The sequence below is a fragment of the Mustela nivalis genome (assembly GCF_964662115.1).
Source record: "Mustela nivalis genome assembly, chromosome: 1".
Taxonomy (NCBI): domain Eukaryota; kingdom Metazoa; phylum Chordata; class Mammalia; order Carnivora; family Mustelidae; genus Mustela; species Mustela nivalis.
This window is the reverse complement of record NC_139020.1, coordinates 163,206,176-163,221,050: the sequence shown is the minus strand read 5'-3', so window position 1 is coordinate 163,221,050 and position 14,875 is coordinate 163,206,176. Positions and strand designations below refer to the sequence as shown.

The following is a 14,875-nucleotide window of genomic DNA, read 5'->3' as shown; positions in this document are numbered from 1 at the left end:
CTTGCTGCCTCCACCCACGGGACTCTTTGGGTTAGAGGAGAGAGAATGCTTAATATGTCCCCTCAAAAAATAAGCCTTTCATGGTGCCATTTTTGTACTCCTTGGCATGGACCGTAGTGTCGTGCTCCAGGCGAAAGTTAATAAAAGCAGTTCTCTGTCTAAAGAGAGTGCAACTCTCTTGGGCTACTTGGAGCCAGGAACAAATGTCAGTGTAGACCAGGACTGGGGGCCATATCCCTCGGGATTTGGGGAGGGGAGATCCGGCAAAAACCAGGGTAGGTTTTGGGTGGTCAGGCAAGGGCATGTCCGGGCATTCTGAAGCTCAGAGGAAGATAGCAGACAGGTGGAACTGTGGGGCTCTTGGGCACGTAGAAGCCTGGAGAAGGAAAAGCCTCTAGGCCTTGAGCTGGTCTGCTGGCTTGCTGCTAGGGTCAGTGGGTGTATGCATTGACAGAATGCAGGCAAAATGCTGGGTGCATGGTGTGTGGTGTGTAATTAACACTAAAGAAGTAACTGCTGTCATTGCTGTTAGTGATTACAGTTAAGCAGTGACTGGGGATGCTAGGTTTAGAAGCAGCAGCTAGCTGCTCACAGCACTGTGTGGACAGGAAGAACATGTCGAGAACCTTGCCTGTGATACTCACAGGGCTCTTCATGAGGAACCTTGAGAGGCCAGAGTCTTGGGATGAGGAGCAGCTCTGCCATTCCCCAGCTCCAGTTTGTTTCTACCTCGTGCACACTGTTGAGCCAGCTAACCGGTCCCATTTCCTTTTTAGCCACCTGGAAGCTTGGAGCCAAATTCGTGGCATGCTCCTAGAAAGTTTGTGGGACTTCCTAGTTGGCTCTCCCTGCCCTTACTTTAGTCCTCTTCTCACTTCCCTACCTATATTTTTCCTCAGCCTCTTTTTTTTTTCATTTTATTTTATAGTTACATTTTAAAAAATATTTTCTTTATTCGTTTGCCAGAAAGCACACAAGCAGGAGGAGCAGCAGGCAGAGGGAGAAGGAGAAGCAGGCTCCCCACTGAGCAGGGAGCCCGACATGGGACTCGATCCTAGGATACTGGGATCATGACCTGTGCCAAAGGCAGATGCTTAACCAACTGAGCCACCCAAGTGTCCCTTTAATTAATTTTTTTTAAAGATGTATTTTTTAGAGAGAGAGAGAGCATGTGCAGAGAGGAGAATGAGAGGGAGAATCGTAAGCAGATGTCCCATTGAACAGGGAGTCTAACAGCAGGGCTCAATCCCATGACACTAAGATCAAGACCGAAACCAAGAGTAGGACATTTAACTAACTGAGGCACGCAGACGCCCCATCATTTTCCTCATTTCACATTCACTTAATCCTGTTCTATTGCCCAGGTCTTCATCAGCCACCCTGAACATTCTTAGGAGCCAGTCAGGATAGAGAGTAAGAGGGGAAAAGCTGCAAGTCCAAAGTCACTAACTCATTCCCTTATTCACACCCCGGCACCAAATGTAAACTTCTCCCCCGAATCTCGAATGTAAAGTCTGCCTGATGGAAACAACCTTAACCCATCACTGCTGTGTGCTGGGGAGGAGAGGAGCAAGCCCCTCTGATTTGTTCCTTTCACCGAAACGGGAGATATATTTCCTTCCCTTTCTTCACCTTCTCTACTCAGCAGGCAGAAAAGTAAAATTAAGTGTCTTCTCCATTACCAAGCTTCGGGGGTGTTCTGAATTCTGTTGGCGTCCCCTTGGCCTTCAGCTTGCCTGGAGCACACCTGCCTCTGCCTGAGGGATGCAGGCCTGAGGAGGAGGGCCCTGCCAGGGCTCAGAATCAGCCATTGAATTTTGGATCTGCTGTGTGACCTTAGATGTGAACTTAACCTTTCTGGGTCTTTTTCCTCTTCTATAAAATAGAGATAAATAATAATTTTTATGAAACATTTTGATTTATCTTACCATTTATTAACTAATCTACACGACCATCCTGAGGATTAATTGAGATAATGTGTCTGAAAAATAGAACAGCTGTAGGCCTGAGCAAAGGTCTTTGGGCTGTGGATTGACCACTGTCTTGGGTTCTTGGTTCCCTGTTTGCGTCCTGCATTGTGGTTACCTGAGAACTGGGAGTTTTCCTGTCAGTCACAGAATTTAAGGATAAATTTTAGGCTGCCAAGGAAAATGGGAGCATTGACTTCGCCAAAGAGGGGAGGGGTCCCATTTTGTCTCCTGGGGAGGCAGAGAGCCTTGGTGCCTTCTGACTTGCGGGTATCCAGGGTCCGCCCTGCCACTCACCAAGCGGATTCCTCTCATCCTGCAGGTCGGCCACACACGCGGAGCACAGTTATCACAGCAGTCAAATTCCTCATCTCTGACCAGCCCCATCCTATTGATCCCCTCCTGAAGAGCCTCATTGGTGAGCACCCCTTCCCTCTGCTTCCGGCCCCATTCAGTACCCCCTCCCAGCCTTTGAGTCTGAGCTGACTTTTCTTACACATGAGTCAAGGGGAGTTGGAGACCCAGGAGACTACCTCACTCCCCTGACAGGAAGTAGGGGCCTGGGTTCAAATCCCTCTGCTGGCACTGAATCACTGGGTAAGCCTAGCATGCCCCTTCTCACCTCTGAGCCTTAGTTTCCTCCTCTGTAGAATGGGGATAAGGTTCTGAGGTTATTTCAGAGACCCTATCCATTACCGAGAGGAAGGTACTCCCTGAACATGCAGGCTCTTATAAGTGGAAAACCACCAGCCTCTCACATGCATTGGTCTCAGCGGGCACAAAGCTGAGTAGGGCTGCATTGGAGTGGGGAGCATGCACTGGAGTGGGGAGCAGCTTACCCCCTGTCTGAGGAACCCTCTGTCTTGAGGAGGCCAAGTAGCCTTTATTGGTGAGCCCTCTCTTTGGGGCTTTGTGGGACCAGGCTCTTCCTAGAGAAGGCAGACATTCAAAGCTCCGAGTCTGCAGGCTTGTCACTGGACCACACTGGCATCTGGCCCTTCTTCTCCAGGCAGCCTTGTGGAATGTGGGGAGTCTTGGGTTGGCAGCCTGGTTCTCTGCTTCTCTCTGGCTGTGTGAGCATGGACAGATCATCTCATCCTGAGCTATAAAATGGGAGTGCTGATCCCCACTTGCCAGGGCACTGTTGGGTGAGACCAGAGGTCAGCAGACATGGCCATGCTCAGGATTGGAGAACACATCCAGAAGCCACAGCAATGTCCGCAGCAGCTTCATCACCTCCCCTTACCCAGGGGGCACACACTGCCGCCAGTCCTGACTTCCCTCAATGTGCCTGAGCTGCCCATGCCTGGCAGCCTGAATGTGTGCCTGGGTGTTTGGTTCTTATTGTATGTTTGAACCTGAACTGTGTATCAGGTACAAGGCTGGGTCCTTTAATGCACCTCACCACAGTTCACTCTCACAGCTCCCTGCATGGTATGTAGGCCCAGCCACATCTTACAGATGAGGAAGCAGAGGCTCAGGGAGGAGACTTGGACTCAGGTCTTGCCAGCTACCCCACAGTTTTGTTCTCAGAGAGAATGGGGGAATCTAGGAGCCAGCAGGGCACAGTGCAAGGGGCCAGAGGTTGCCAACTCAGTCTGAATCCTGCTCTGCTGAAAGATTTTATGTTCTTCCCAGTGCATCATATTGGCAGTTTGCTCCTTGACGGGTCATGGTAACTCTGATCACCTGGTTAAGATGGAGACATCCAGTTTTCACCACTCTAAAATTACTTTTTCCTGGAGCACCTGGGTAGTATGGTCAGTTGGGTGACTGATTCTTGATTTTTGCTCCAGTTGTGATCCGGGGGTCGTGGGATCGAGACCCACATCAGGCTCCACACTCAGCATGGAGTCTGCTTGGGACTCTGTTTCTCCCTCTGCCCCTCCACTACTTCTCTCTCAAATAAGTAAAATCTTTAAAATCACTTTTTGCTTTGGAATGAGTAAGCATTTTTGAATCTGTTGAAATATCCTCTTCATCATGTTTCCTTTTTTTAAAAAAAAGATTTTATTTATTTATTTGAGAGAGAAAACAAGCAGGGGGAGAGGCAGAGTAAGAGGGAGGAGCAGACTTCCTGCTGAGCAGGGAGCCCAATGTGAGGCTTGGTCCCAGAATCCTAAGATTATGACCTGAGTTGAAGGCAGATGCTTACCCAGCTGAGCCACCCAGGTGTCCCTTCATCAAACTTCTGCCCACTATACTGAGCATCCATTGTGGTTTCTTTCCTGCCTCAGTGATTTCTGACAGTTGCCAAATGCTGACTTCGATTCCATCATTCCTTTCATATTTGTTAGTTTGCCTTCTAATCTCTGGAATAGAACTTTTCCTTCTCCCCCACTTATTTATTTACTCATTGATTTATTCATGTCATTATAGAATCATGGACTGCTGTTTCATTAAGTGAATTGTAATTTATTATCGTCTTCATTTATTTGACTCTCATGCTTGTCTTAGGTGTGATCAGTGGGGGCCCTTCAGGATGGTTCCAAGGTTCTTTTTTTTTTTTTTTAAAGATTTTATTTATTTATCAGGGTGGGGGGAGAGCGAGCAAGCACAGGCAGACAGAATGGCAGGCAGAGGCAGAGGGAGAAGCAGGCTCCTTGCCGAGCAAGGAGACCGATGTGGGACTCGATCCCAGGACGCCGGGATCATGACCTGAGCCGAAGGCAGCTGCTTAACCAACTGAGCCACCTAGGTGTCCCTGGTTCCAAGGTTCTGTTGGCATGTTTTCATCATCCTTTGGACATATTCTGTTTTTTTGGCACAATAAGATGCTCTAGACTCACCTTGAACGTTTCCTGCCCCAGCTCAGGAATCGGCCATTTCTCCAGAGAGCCCTGATTCCTTTTGAGGGGAGAATGATACTTAGGACCCAAAACCTGGACTCTAGGTGTGCTCATTGCTACTGGGGTGCCACTGCTGCAAGGCCCTCAGAGACAGAGCTGAGGAGTGTGTGTGTGTGTGTGTGTGTGTATGAGTATGTGTACACAGACAGACACACATGGACATGAGTTACCTCCTCTCCAGTTCAGCACTGCAGGGTTCCACCTAGCCTCCTTCCTTCCTATTCCATACCCTTCTCTTACAGGGTGAAACTTACCTCCTACTACCTATAAGATATGTATTCTGGAATACACAGAAAGTAGACTGAGAATTGCTAACCTTTAGAGCTGAAAAGTCAGCAATTGTTCTTAGCTTGAGGGCATTTAACCAAAATACCTCAGAAGATACTTGGTGACTTGTTTCACTCTCTCATAACCTGATGGTTATGTTAATCATTTGAAATATAATTAGGGGTTTGGTTGTTGTTATTTTTTATGCTTTTCTTTAGGGACTCACCTCATTCTTGATTTTATTTACTTACAGAGCATATGGAACATTAATGTAGTTATTAAAAAGTCTAAACTGTATAAAAAGTCATACTCAGAGAAGTGCTATGTGAATGTGTAAGTTTCTTCACCTCTTTGATCTCCAAGAGCCCTATCTATAATAATATCAAGTTACCATTTATAGAATCCTTGGTCTGTGCCAGGCTGTCTTCTATGTATTTATATTTTATACAGATTTAGTTTATGTAAATAAATATGTACTGTGTATAATAAAAATTTATATATAATAAATGTGTGTGTGTGTGTGTGTGTGTGTGTGTGTGTGTGTGTATCACGTCACTACATTTTAAATCTTAAAAACAGATCTCTACTATGGTACTGCTCTTACTCCCATTTGATAGATAAGATACTGAGGCTATCCAAGGTCCCATAGTTAGGCAGTTGTGGAACCTGGGTTTGAACCCATGCCAGACTCCAGTTCACATTCTTAACTGGGCTCTGAGTACTTGTGCCTGGCAAAAAAGTAGATGCTCAGAACACGTTTGCCCCCATTTGGCCAAGTCTGCCCATTACGCAGGTAATCAAGGTCAGGGGTGGAGGTGGTCTGTGTCTTGGCCCAGCCATCCCACACACCCCCTCTCATATTTCCATCAGGAGAATTTATGGAGAGCCTGCAGGACCCAGACCTGAATGTGCGCCGCGCCACCCTGGCTTTCTTCAACTCGGCTGTGCACAACAAGCCCTCGCTGGTCCGGGACCTGCTGGATGACATCCTGCCCCTCCTCTACCAGGAGACGAAGATCCGCAGGGACCTCATTCGAGAGGTGAGGCTGGAGAGGCATAGAGCAGGAAGCCCTGGGCCTGACCAGTGGGGCTGTGGCAAGGATTCAGGTCACCTGGGGCCTCGATCAAGTCCCACTCCTCCACTTCCCAGTTGTCTGACCCTGGGCATGGGGGCGTAGGACCATTTCATTCACTCTGAGCCTCAGTTTTCTTCTTGGCACAATGAGGAGACTAATTTGTATCTGCATCAGAGCATTGTGGAGGAGATTCCATGAGTTATGTCCTGCAGGGGCTCAGAACTGCTCCTGGCGCACCGTCGGCCTCAGTAGGTGTTGGTGCTTCTTACTATCACTCAGCAATCAGCAGGGGTTCACTGAGGGCCAGCCCGGTGGCAGGGTGGCAGGATCAGAGCTGGACCAGACATGGTGTCTGCCAACAGGGAGCTCCTGCCCTTCTCAGGGACAGAGGCACCCATTCTGCCAATTATTTCACTGACTTAAATCCTTAAACAAGGTTTTAAGGAGCAGAGATTAAAGGTGACTTAACAGGGGCGCCTGGGTGGCTCAGTGGGTTAAGCCGCTGCCTTTGGCTCAGGTCATGATCTCAGGTCCTGGGATCGAGTCCCGCATGGGGCTCTCTGCTCAGCAGGGAGCCTGCTTCCTCCTCTCTCTCTCTCTGCCTGCCTCTCCAACTACTTGTGATTTCTCTCTGTCAAATAAATAAATAAAATCTTTAAAAAAAAAAAAAAGGTGACTTAACATCTGTCATCACATGATATAATAAAAAGGTTTGAACCACCTGGCATTGCTGATGAGGAAGTGATTGTGTTTAGAGGGGTTTGGAAAGTTTCCCAAAAGAGGGGGCCTTTAATTGGGGCTTTTAGGGGTGAGAAGCAGTTTACCATTAAGCACAGAGCCTTGTGGTTAAAAGCTTCAGACCTGGGTTTTTAAATTCTAGTTCAGCTACTTACTAGCTGTATGTTCTTGGGTGAGTTAATTAACCTCTTTGAGCCTAGTTTCCTCATATGTTAAATGGGGTTATTGGTAATACTGTCTCCCTAGGGCTGTTGTGATGCTTGAGTAAAATTTCATTTGTCAAGCACTCAGCACAGTGGTTGGCATCTTATCACTGCTCCGTAGACCATAATAATTATTGTTACTGGCTTTTTTAAGATTTTATTTATTTATTTTAGAGAGAGAGGGTGGGTGTGAGCAAGCTGAGGGAGAGGGAGAGAGAATCTAAAGCAGACACCAGGCTCAGTGTAGAGCCTGATGCGGGGCTCCGTCCCACAACCACAAGATTATGACCTGAGCTGAAACCAAGTCGGATGCTTAAAACCGACTGAGCCACCCAGACACCCATGTTACTGTTATCATTGGAGGACATTGCAGGCTGAGCAAAGGCAAGAGGCTTGAGAGTATGAGGCTTGATTCGGCGACAGAACACAATACCGAACAAGGGAGGTGGGGCGTGCAGCAGGGACTGAGGGAGGTGTCCTTACACCCTAGAGTCCCATTCCGTAACCCTCGTCATCCTTCTGTCCTGCAGGTGGAGATGGGGCCCTTCAAGCACACAGTGGACGACGGGCTAGACGTGCGGAAGGCAGCCTTTGAGTGCATGTACTCGCTGCTTGAGAGCTGCCTAGGCCGGTTGGACATCTGCGAGTTCCTGAACCACGTGGAGGATGGCCTGAAGGACCACTATGATATCCGGGTAGGACAGGCCCCCCGGCCAGAACAGCACCCACCCCATACCGAGGGGACAGGCGAGCACCACTAGGGCCCACTGCTTGTTTGTCCCCCACTCTCCACCCCAGGCACCCCCATAAAGATAACCACATTATTCTCTCTCTCTCTCTCTTTTAAAAGATTTTATTTATTTATTTGACAGAGTTCATAAGTAGGCAGAGAGACAGGCAGATGGTGGGGGAAGCAGGCTCCCTGCTGAGCAGAGAGCTGGATGTGGGGCTCGATCCCAGAACCCTGAGATCATGACCAACCGGAAGGCAGAGACTTTAACCTACTGAACCACCCAGGTGCCCCTCTTATTTTATTTATTTTTTTTTTTTTTTAGTATTTTATGTATTATTTGATGGAGAGAGCAGGGGTGGGACAGAAGGAGAAGCAGACTCCTCACTGAGCAGGGAGCCTGATATGGGACTCCATCCCAGGACCCTGGGATCCTGGCCTGAGCTGAAGTCATATGCTTAACCGACCGAGCCTGATTTTTTCCTGATTATCAATCAGGGAAAGAGCCAAGCTGGGGCGCCTGGGTTGTTCAGTGGGTTAAGCCTCTGCCTTTGGCTCAGATCATGGTCACAGGGTCCTGGGATTGAGCCCCACATCTGGCTCTCTGCTCAGCAGGGAGCCTGCTTCCTCTTCTCTCTCTGCCTGCCTCTCTGCCTACTTGTGATCACTCTCTCTCTCTCTCTCTCTCTGTCAAATAAATAAATAAATAAATAATCTTTTAAAAAACAGAAAGAAAGAGAGCCACGCTGTCAAACACCTTTGGTGGGAGTCTACACTGGGAGAGCTCTTTGGAGGATGGTTTAGCCATAAGGAGAAACATTTAGAATTCTTTGACACATTCTTGATCTAGCAGTTCCGTCTCCATAAACAGAGCCTTTGGACTCACTCCTCAAAATGTGTTTGGAGTTTCTATGTTCAAGATTGTTCTTCCCAGCTCTGGGGGGGGTTGGAGAAAGCTGGTGGCTTCCTGAATGTCCACCCATCAGTGGGCTGGTACCTCTGGTCATGGAATGCTGGCTGCACTGAGAAGAGTGAGTCGGTCCCTTCGCAGTGATGTGAGAGATGGCCAAGCCCCACTGTCGTTTGATAAAAGCCAGTTGTTTTTACAGGCATTTTCCCCATGCTATCCTGTTTCCACCTATTCTGGCCCCATCATCCTCTTGTCTGTCCTCCCAGGAGCATGGGACAGGGCCTGACATCAGTGCCACATTCGGACCCCAGTGTCCGGGCTCCCTCTGGTGTTGAGGAGGGTGGGTATGACATGTCTTGAGCCCCTAGAGTTATCTTGTTGAGTCTACACTGTATCCTTGGATGGTGTAGCCCACTTTACAGGGGTGAGACCAGAGAGCTGGTGGGTTCAAGGGCAGCAGCTGGGCAGTGGAGGAGCCCTGGGTTGCAGCTTGTGCTGTGTAATGCTGTGCTCTTTGCTGCTGTGGCCCTGGTCGCCCTCCTTTGCCATGGGTTGTGGGAGAATCAGGGAAGGGTAGACAGTGGAGGGGTTGGGTAAGGCATCTAGAATCCAGACAACCATCCTTTATGGTGTGGAGCACTGGTTGACCATTTTCCCAAGAAAACTTGACCATTTTCCCAAGAGGTCAGCATTAGTCTTCTGCAGGCCGCATCCAGGCCTGTGGATGTGTTTAGTTGGCTCACACAGTAGTTTGTTTGCTTTTTAACTGGGTGTCAACATTTAAAAGTTGAGAGATCTTCCATGAAAATCAGAGTGTCTTTGGAAAGCAGGCTATCAGCTGGGGCCACATTCCCACAGCCACAGTTGGCTGGAGCTGAGAGCTGAGGTCTGGAGTATGGGCTCTTGACTCCTGCCCAGTTGCCCTCTGGCCCTGTTCACTCATGGCCAGTATCTGCCTGGCCCTGTGGGCATCAGAGCTGGAGAATCGCCCCCTCCCTGGTGCCTCTTCTCATCTGATCCTCCCCAGGTCAGCCAGGCATGGGAGCCATTGTCAGTCATAGTTTATAGATAAGGAAACTGAAGCCCAGAGCAGGAGAGACTCGGGCAGGGCCCTGGTGGGAATTAGTGCTAGAGTTTGGACCTGAGCTCCAAGTGTTGGGACCAGAGCCCCTGATCTTCCATGGCCTCTGCTCCTTTTGGTCCTGGGCCATTTCACCATGAACTCTGTCTTCTTCCTCCTGGGTAGATGCTGACCTTCATCATGCTCGCCCGACTGGCTACCCTGTGTCCCGCACCTGTTCTGCAGAGAGTGGACCGGCTCATTGAACCACTCAGGGCCACCTGCACCGCCAAGGTACCTCCCTCCCCCTACCCCACTTAGCGCTGGGCACACCTGCGGATTGCTCACAGTTACCCTTTCTAGGTGGTGTATGAAGGGCTTCATTTCATTGTTGTCGTCCTCCTGTAAGGCACTTCTTATTGTCACCACTGTATACACAGGGGAGCAGAGACTCAGAGAGGTGAAGTTATGGACCTAGGCTACCCAGCTAGTAAATTGCAGAGCTGAGATTCAAACCCGGCTCTTTCTTTCATTCATTAAACATTTCCTGGGTGCTGGGCCTCATTGCAAGGTACTAGGGATACAACATTGAACCTGGTGGGTTCCCCACTCCCAAATCCTTTTTTTTTTTTTTAAGATTGTATTTATTTATTTGAGAGAAAGCAAGAGCGAGCGAGCATGAAGGGGGTAAGGGCGGAGGGAAAAGCAGATTCCCCACTGAGCAGGGACCTTGATGTGGGGCTCCATCTCAAGACTCAGGGATCATGACCCAAGCTGAAGGCACACGGTTAATTGACTGAGCCACCCAGGCTCCCCCCTTCTCCCCCATCCTAATTGGGAAACGAGTGAGACTCTTGGAAAGATAGAAACCATTGATTGGTTGATTGATACAGGGCAGAGTTGCTGATAAGCTAGAGTGCCTCAAGGATCCAGGGGAGGGATTCGGAGCCAGAGGCCTGGGGGCAACATGCAGTGTTGGGAACAGAGCCTGGCATACCCAGGGGGTGGGTATCCAGTAATTACCTGGTGACTAAAAGAACTAATTTGGATTTTGAAAGGGTAGGAATTAACCTAAAAGTAGTAGAGTATTTCAGTTTGGAGCTTAAGGAGGAGAGATATCCACAGAACAGTGATTTTCAAGTAGCAAAACCTTTTCCAATAAAATAAAATCTTCTGTGGATAAAACATTAAAATTGGTGGTTTCTTAATAGATAGAAACCTGCCTTATAAGTTTCCCTTTGAAACATATGTGGGTATGAAGTAAAAAGAAGCTGTGTTTCTGCAGGACTCTTGCAGTCTTGACTGTTTCAGTGGCCAAATCATTTCTAATTTTCTTTGAGCCGTTTGGCATGGAGAAGGATCGCAGTTCCCAGGGAAGGACTGCAGACCCCCCTTCACTCAGCCCAGATGGCAAGAGGAGCTTCAATCTGAGGCCCACATATAGGCCACTCGGAATGGCTGCAGAGGACGCTGTTTGTCAGGCACTGAGATGAGAACTTGCTGCATATGTGTCCACAATCCCTCATCTGCTGAAGCCTACAAAGCTCTGGAACTTGTTTGGCAACAAAACTTGACTTGAACTGGCCTGAGGCTATTTATGGCTTTTCTCTCTTGCTGTGACATGCATAATATTCTTTCATTTTTCATATAGTAGTGGAAATATTCCTGTATTTGATTACATGATATTGTACCACGTTGTCTGCACACTATCCTGTTTCTAACCCCCCCCCCCCACCAAATCCTGAATTCCAAACCACACCTGGCCCCAAGGGTTTCAGAGCAGGGGATATGGACCTGTATTAAGCCATTTAACCCTCAAAGCAATTCTATGGAAAGGAGGCTCTTCCATACAGAAAGGGAAGTGCAGCTTGCAATGACAACCTGAAGTCACAGTGCTTACAGGGCAGAGCATTCAAACCCAAGACTGTCCAACCCCAGTGCCAAGCTCTTAACCTCTACACTGGAATCTTGAGGGGGAATAGTCTTTGTCTGGGCCAAGTCAGCAGCCTCAAGAGGAATCCAGACTTTATTTCATAAGGAGTGGGGCAGTTCTGAGATTCTCTAAGTGGGAGAGGGTGGGGGATGAAGAAACAAGACAGGCAAGGCAGTTTGAGGGGTTTCCAGCACAGACTAGCTTGCAGGGGCAGGCACCTGAGTGGAGGGGGGACGAGGCCAGCAAGGTGACTGTCATGGTGATCCAGTCTTTGAGTTAAGTCATGGTACCAAGAGTCTGTTTTAAGCACAGTAAGAAAAGATAGGCTGAATCCTGTCAGGGGAAGGAGATAACTGAACACTTTACAGCATTTATCACCATCCAGTTATTTATTAATAATAAGAAAGGTGGGCAGTTTAGATTGGTTGGTCGGAGGCCCCCTAGGTGACCTTGAGGTTGATTTAATGACAAAAAATTCCCCTTTGGGGAAACCCACTGGGGTAAAAGCGAAGAAGAAACCTCAGGAGGCTGGAACCACAGTGTGCTGTGGTTTAAACTGGGAAGGATACAGGTGGTTGGGATGAATCCAGAGACCAGTGAGGTAGCTGTGGTGTGATGCTAAGTTCAATAAAGGATGGCTTGTTGTTTTCCTACTTTAGGTCAAAGCTGGTTCTGTGAAGCAGGAATTTGAGAAGCAAGACGAGCTGAAACGCTCTGCGATGAGGGCAGTGGCCGCCCTGCTGACCATCCCAGAAGTAGGGAAAAGCCCCATCATGGCTGACTTCTCTTCCCAAATCCGATCCAACCCCGAACTTGCTGCCCTCTTTGAAAGCATCCAGAAGGATTCTGCTTCAGCCCCCAACACAGACTCGATGGAGCTCAGCTAGTACCCCCCAACTTTGCCCCCGGTGGGTCCTTACTCAAGAGAAGGAGGCCTACCCAAGCCTGAGGCCTCACTGTCCCCCTGCCCACCATAGGCTTCTCTACTTTTGCCCTTTTGTCATCTCACTGGGGGCCCTTCTGCTCCTGGTTGGGGCTTACAGTGCCTTCTCCAAGGACCCCCAACTTGAGGCCCCCAGCAGGAGCTGCAGGGCTGCCAATAGTTGGGCCCTTTAACTCAGGACAGTCATTCAAGGAAACGGCATGGACATTTTCCAAGCCCTTCCACACAAACACAGATGCATGACTTCACACAGGGCGGTCTGTACCTTCAAAGTGGGGAATCCCTGCCTCACTAAGGACTAAGTAGTGTTTAGAAATACTCTTATGCTCACAGCTGCAGAAAGTTAGGAGACAGCCGGCTGGCCTCTTTGCCCACCATTGTCCCAGATTTGTCACACACCTCTCCCACTCTTCACTTAACTTGATCTGATAGGCCAAACATTAGTGCTGGGTGGGCATCTTGAAGAGTCAAGCTACTTCTCTGAGCTTTAACATTTTAGAATTCAAAATGCTTCACTTTCTAATTGGCAGTAATGAATCTGAAATTTTTTTGCAGGGGGAGGGGGGCCAAGGTAGGGAATTAGATCTAGTTTGTTTTTTTTTTCCTAATTTCGAAACTCTTATGTAGCTAACTGGGAAATAAGTACCAAGAAAGTACAGACCATCTTTTATGTCACCCACCTAGGTGTCAACAGTTGGTTTGTGTCCTGAGGAAGACTTTGAACATGTTTTTTCTAGTTTTTAGTATTGAAGACACAAATATTAAACAATAGGCTAAAGAATTTTCTGTGCTATTCCAGGTTAATAAAGGACAGACCTAGTGTTACTTTTTCTGTGCACACTTCCTCTACTCAGTAGACCACTGTCTGTATACTTCCCAAGTCAATTTAAAGAAATCATGGAAATAACTCAACAATTAACTCAAATGTTTCAGACTAGGCTTTGAACTGGATGGAGGTAGGCAACCTGTAATTTACATACCCAGTTTAAGGGACTTAAATCCACTCATGGCTAGCATGCCAAGAAAATTGTTAAGCAGGCTAATATTTCTGCTCAGTTGACCAGGCTGGTAGGGAAAAAAACACCCTAAGTGATTGTCTTGTTCTTCAGTACCTCATGCCACATCCCCAATTATCCTGCCCTTTGCTGCCAGTTCTTAGATAAGTGCTATCATAACCTTATAGACATGCCTCTTTCTTGTGCTTTGCAAATACTGCATTTTTTTTTTTTTTTTTTTTACAAAATGAAGATTTGTGGCAACCCTGTGTTCAGCCAAATCTATCAATACCATTTTTCCAACAGCATTTGCTCACTTCCTGTCGTATTTTGTTAATTCTCAGACTTTCACTTTGAAATTATGTTATGGTGATGTGATCATTGATGTTACTGCTTGTGCCTGAAGATGGGACTGAATTGCTGCAATTTTGTGAGACTTCAATGGAATTGCTTCTTATGAGCAAAAAATTTGTTGAGATGGGATCTACTCCTGAAGATGCTGGATTGTTGAAATGACAACAAAGAACTGAAGAATATTACATCAACTTAGTTGATGAAGTAGTGGTAGGGTCTAAGATGGCACTCCCGATTTTGAAAGCTCTTGGGTAAAGTGCTAACGGTATCATGCTACAGAGAAATCATTCTGGACTCAGTCAATGCAGTCAACTTCATGGTCTTCATTTTAAGAAACTGCGACAGCCATCCCAGCCTTCAGCAGCCACCACCCTATCAGTCAGCGGCCATCAACATGGAGGTTAAGACCTTCCACCAGCAAAGATCACAACTCAAAATATGTTTAGCACTTTTGCACTAGATGGTTAGCATTTTTTGCAATAAACTTATTTTTAAATTAAGGTATGAGTTGTCTAGACATGCTATTGCACATAATAAATTATAACAGTATAAACAACTTTTATATGCACTCAGAAACCAGAAAAATGCGTTTGATTTGCTTCATCATTGGTTTGAAACCAAACCACAGGGTCTCGAGAAGTATGCCTATAATTCACATAGATAAATTCTAGCTTTTGCGGCCAAAGTTTTAGGGCTGTGGTCAAAAAGGCAACTTGATTGTTAAATCCTGAGTACCAATCAAGAGGCCCAATGATGTTAAGAATCCCAGCCTTCAGAAACTGCAGTTAAGTTACCTGAAGCAGCAAGCTGGGGGAGGGTTATAAAAGGGAGACCGAAAGTTATCTTCAGG

General features: G+C 47.5%; 1 protein-coding gene across 2 annotated transcripts in view; it reads left to right on the top strand.

The window, feature by feature from the left end:
• Nucleotides 1-14,525, top strand: part of CAND2 (cullin associated and neddylation dissociated 2 (putative)) — a 48,248-nt gene extending 33,723 nt beyond the window's left edge. For both annotated transcript variants that reach the window (XM_082748379.1, XM_082748380.1), the window contains 5 exons: nt 2,290-2,385; nt 5,954-6,123; nt 7,631-7,795; nt 9,987-10,094; nt 12,393-14,525. In XM_082748379.1, the coding sequence (XP_082604505.1) occupies nt 2,290-2,385; nt 5,954-6,123; nt 7,631-7,795; nt 9,987-10,094; nt 12,393-12,620 (767 nt within the window). In that variant the 3' untranslated portion in view covers nt 12,621-14,525. The remainder of the gene's footprint in view (nt 1-2,289; nt 2,386-5,953; nt 6,124-7,630; nt 7,796-9,986; nt 10,095-12,392) is intronic.
• The last annotated feature ends 350 nt before the right edge of the window (nt 14,526-14,875 follow it).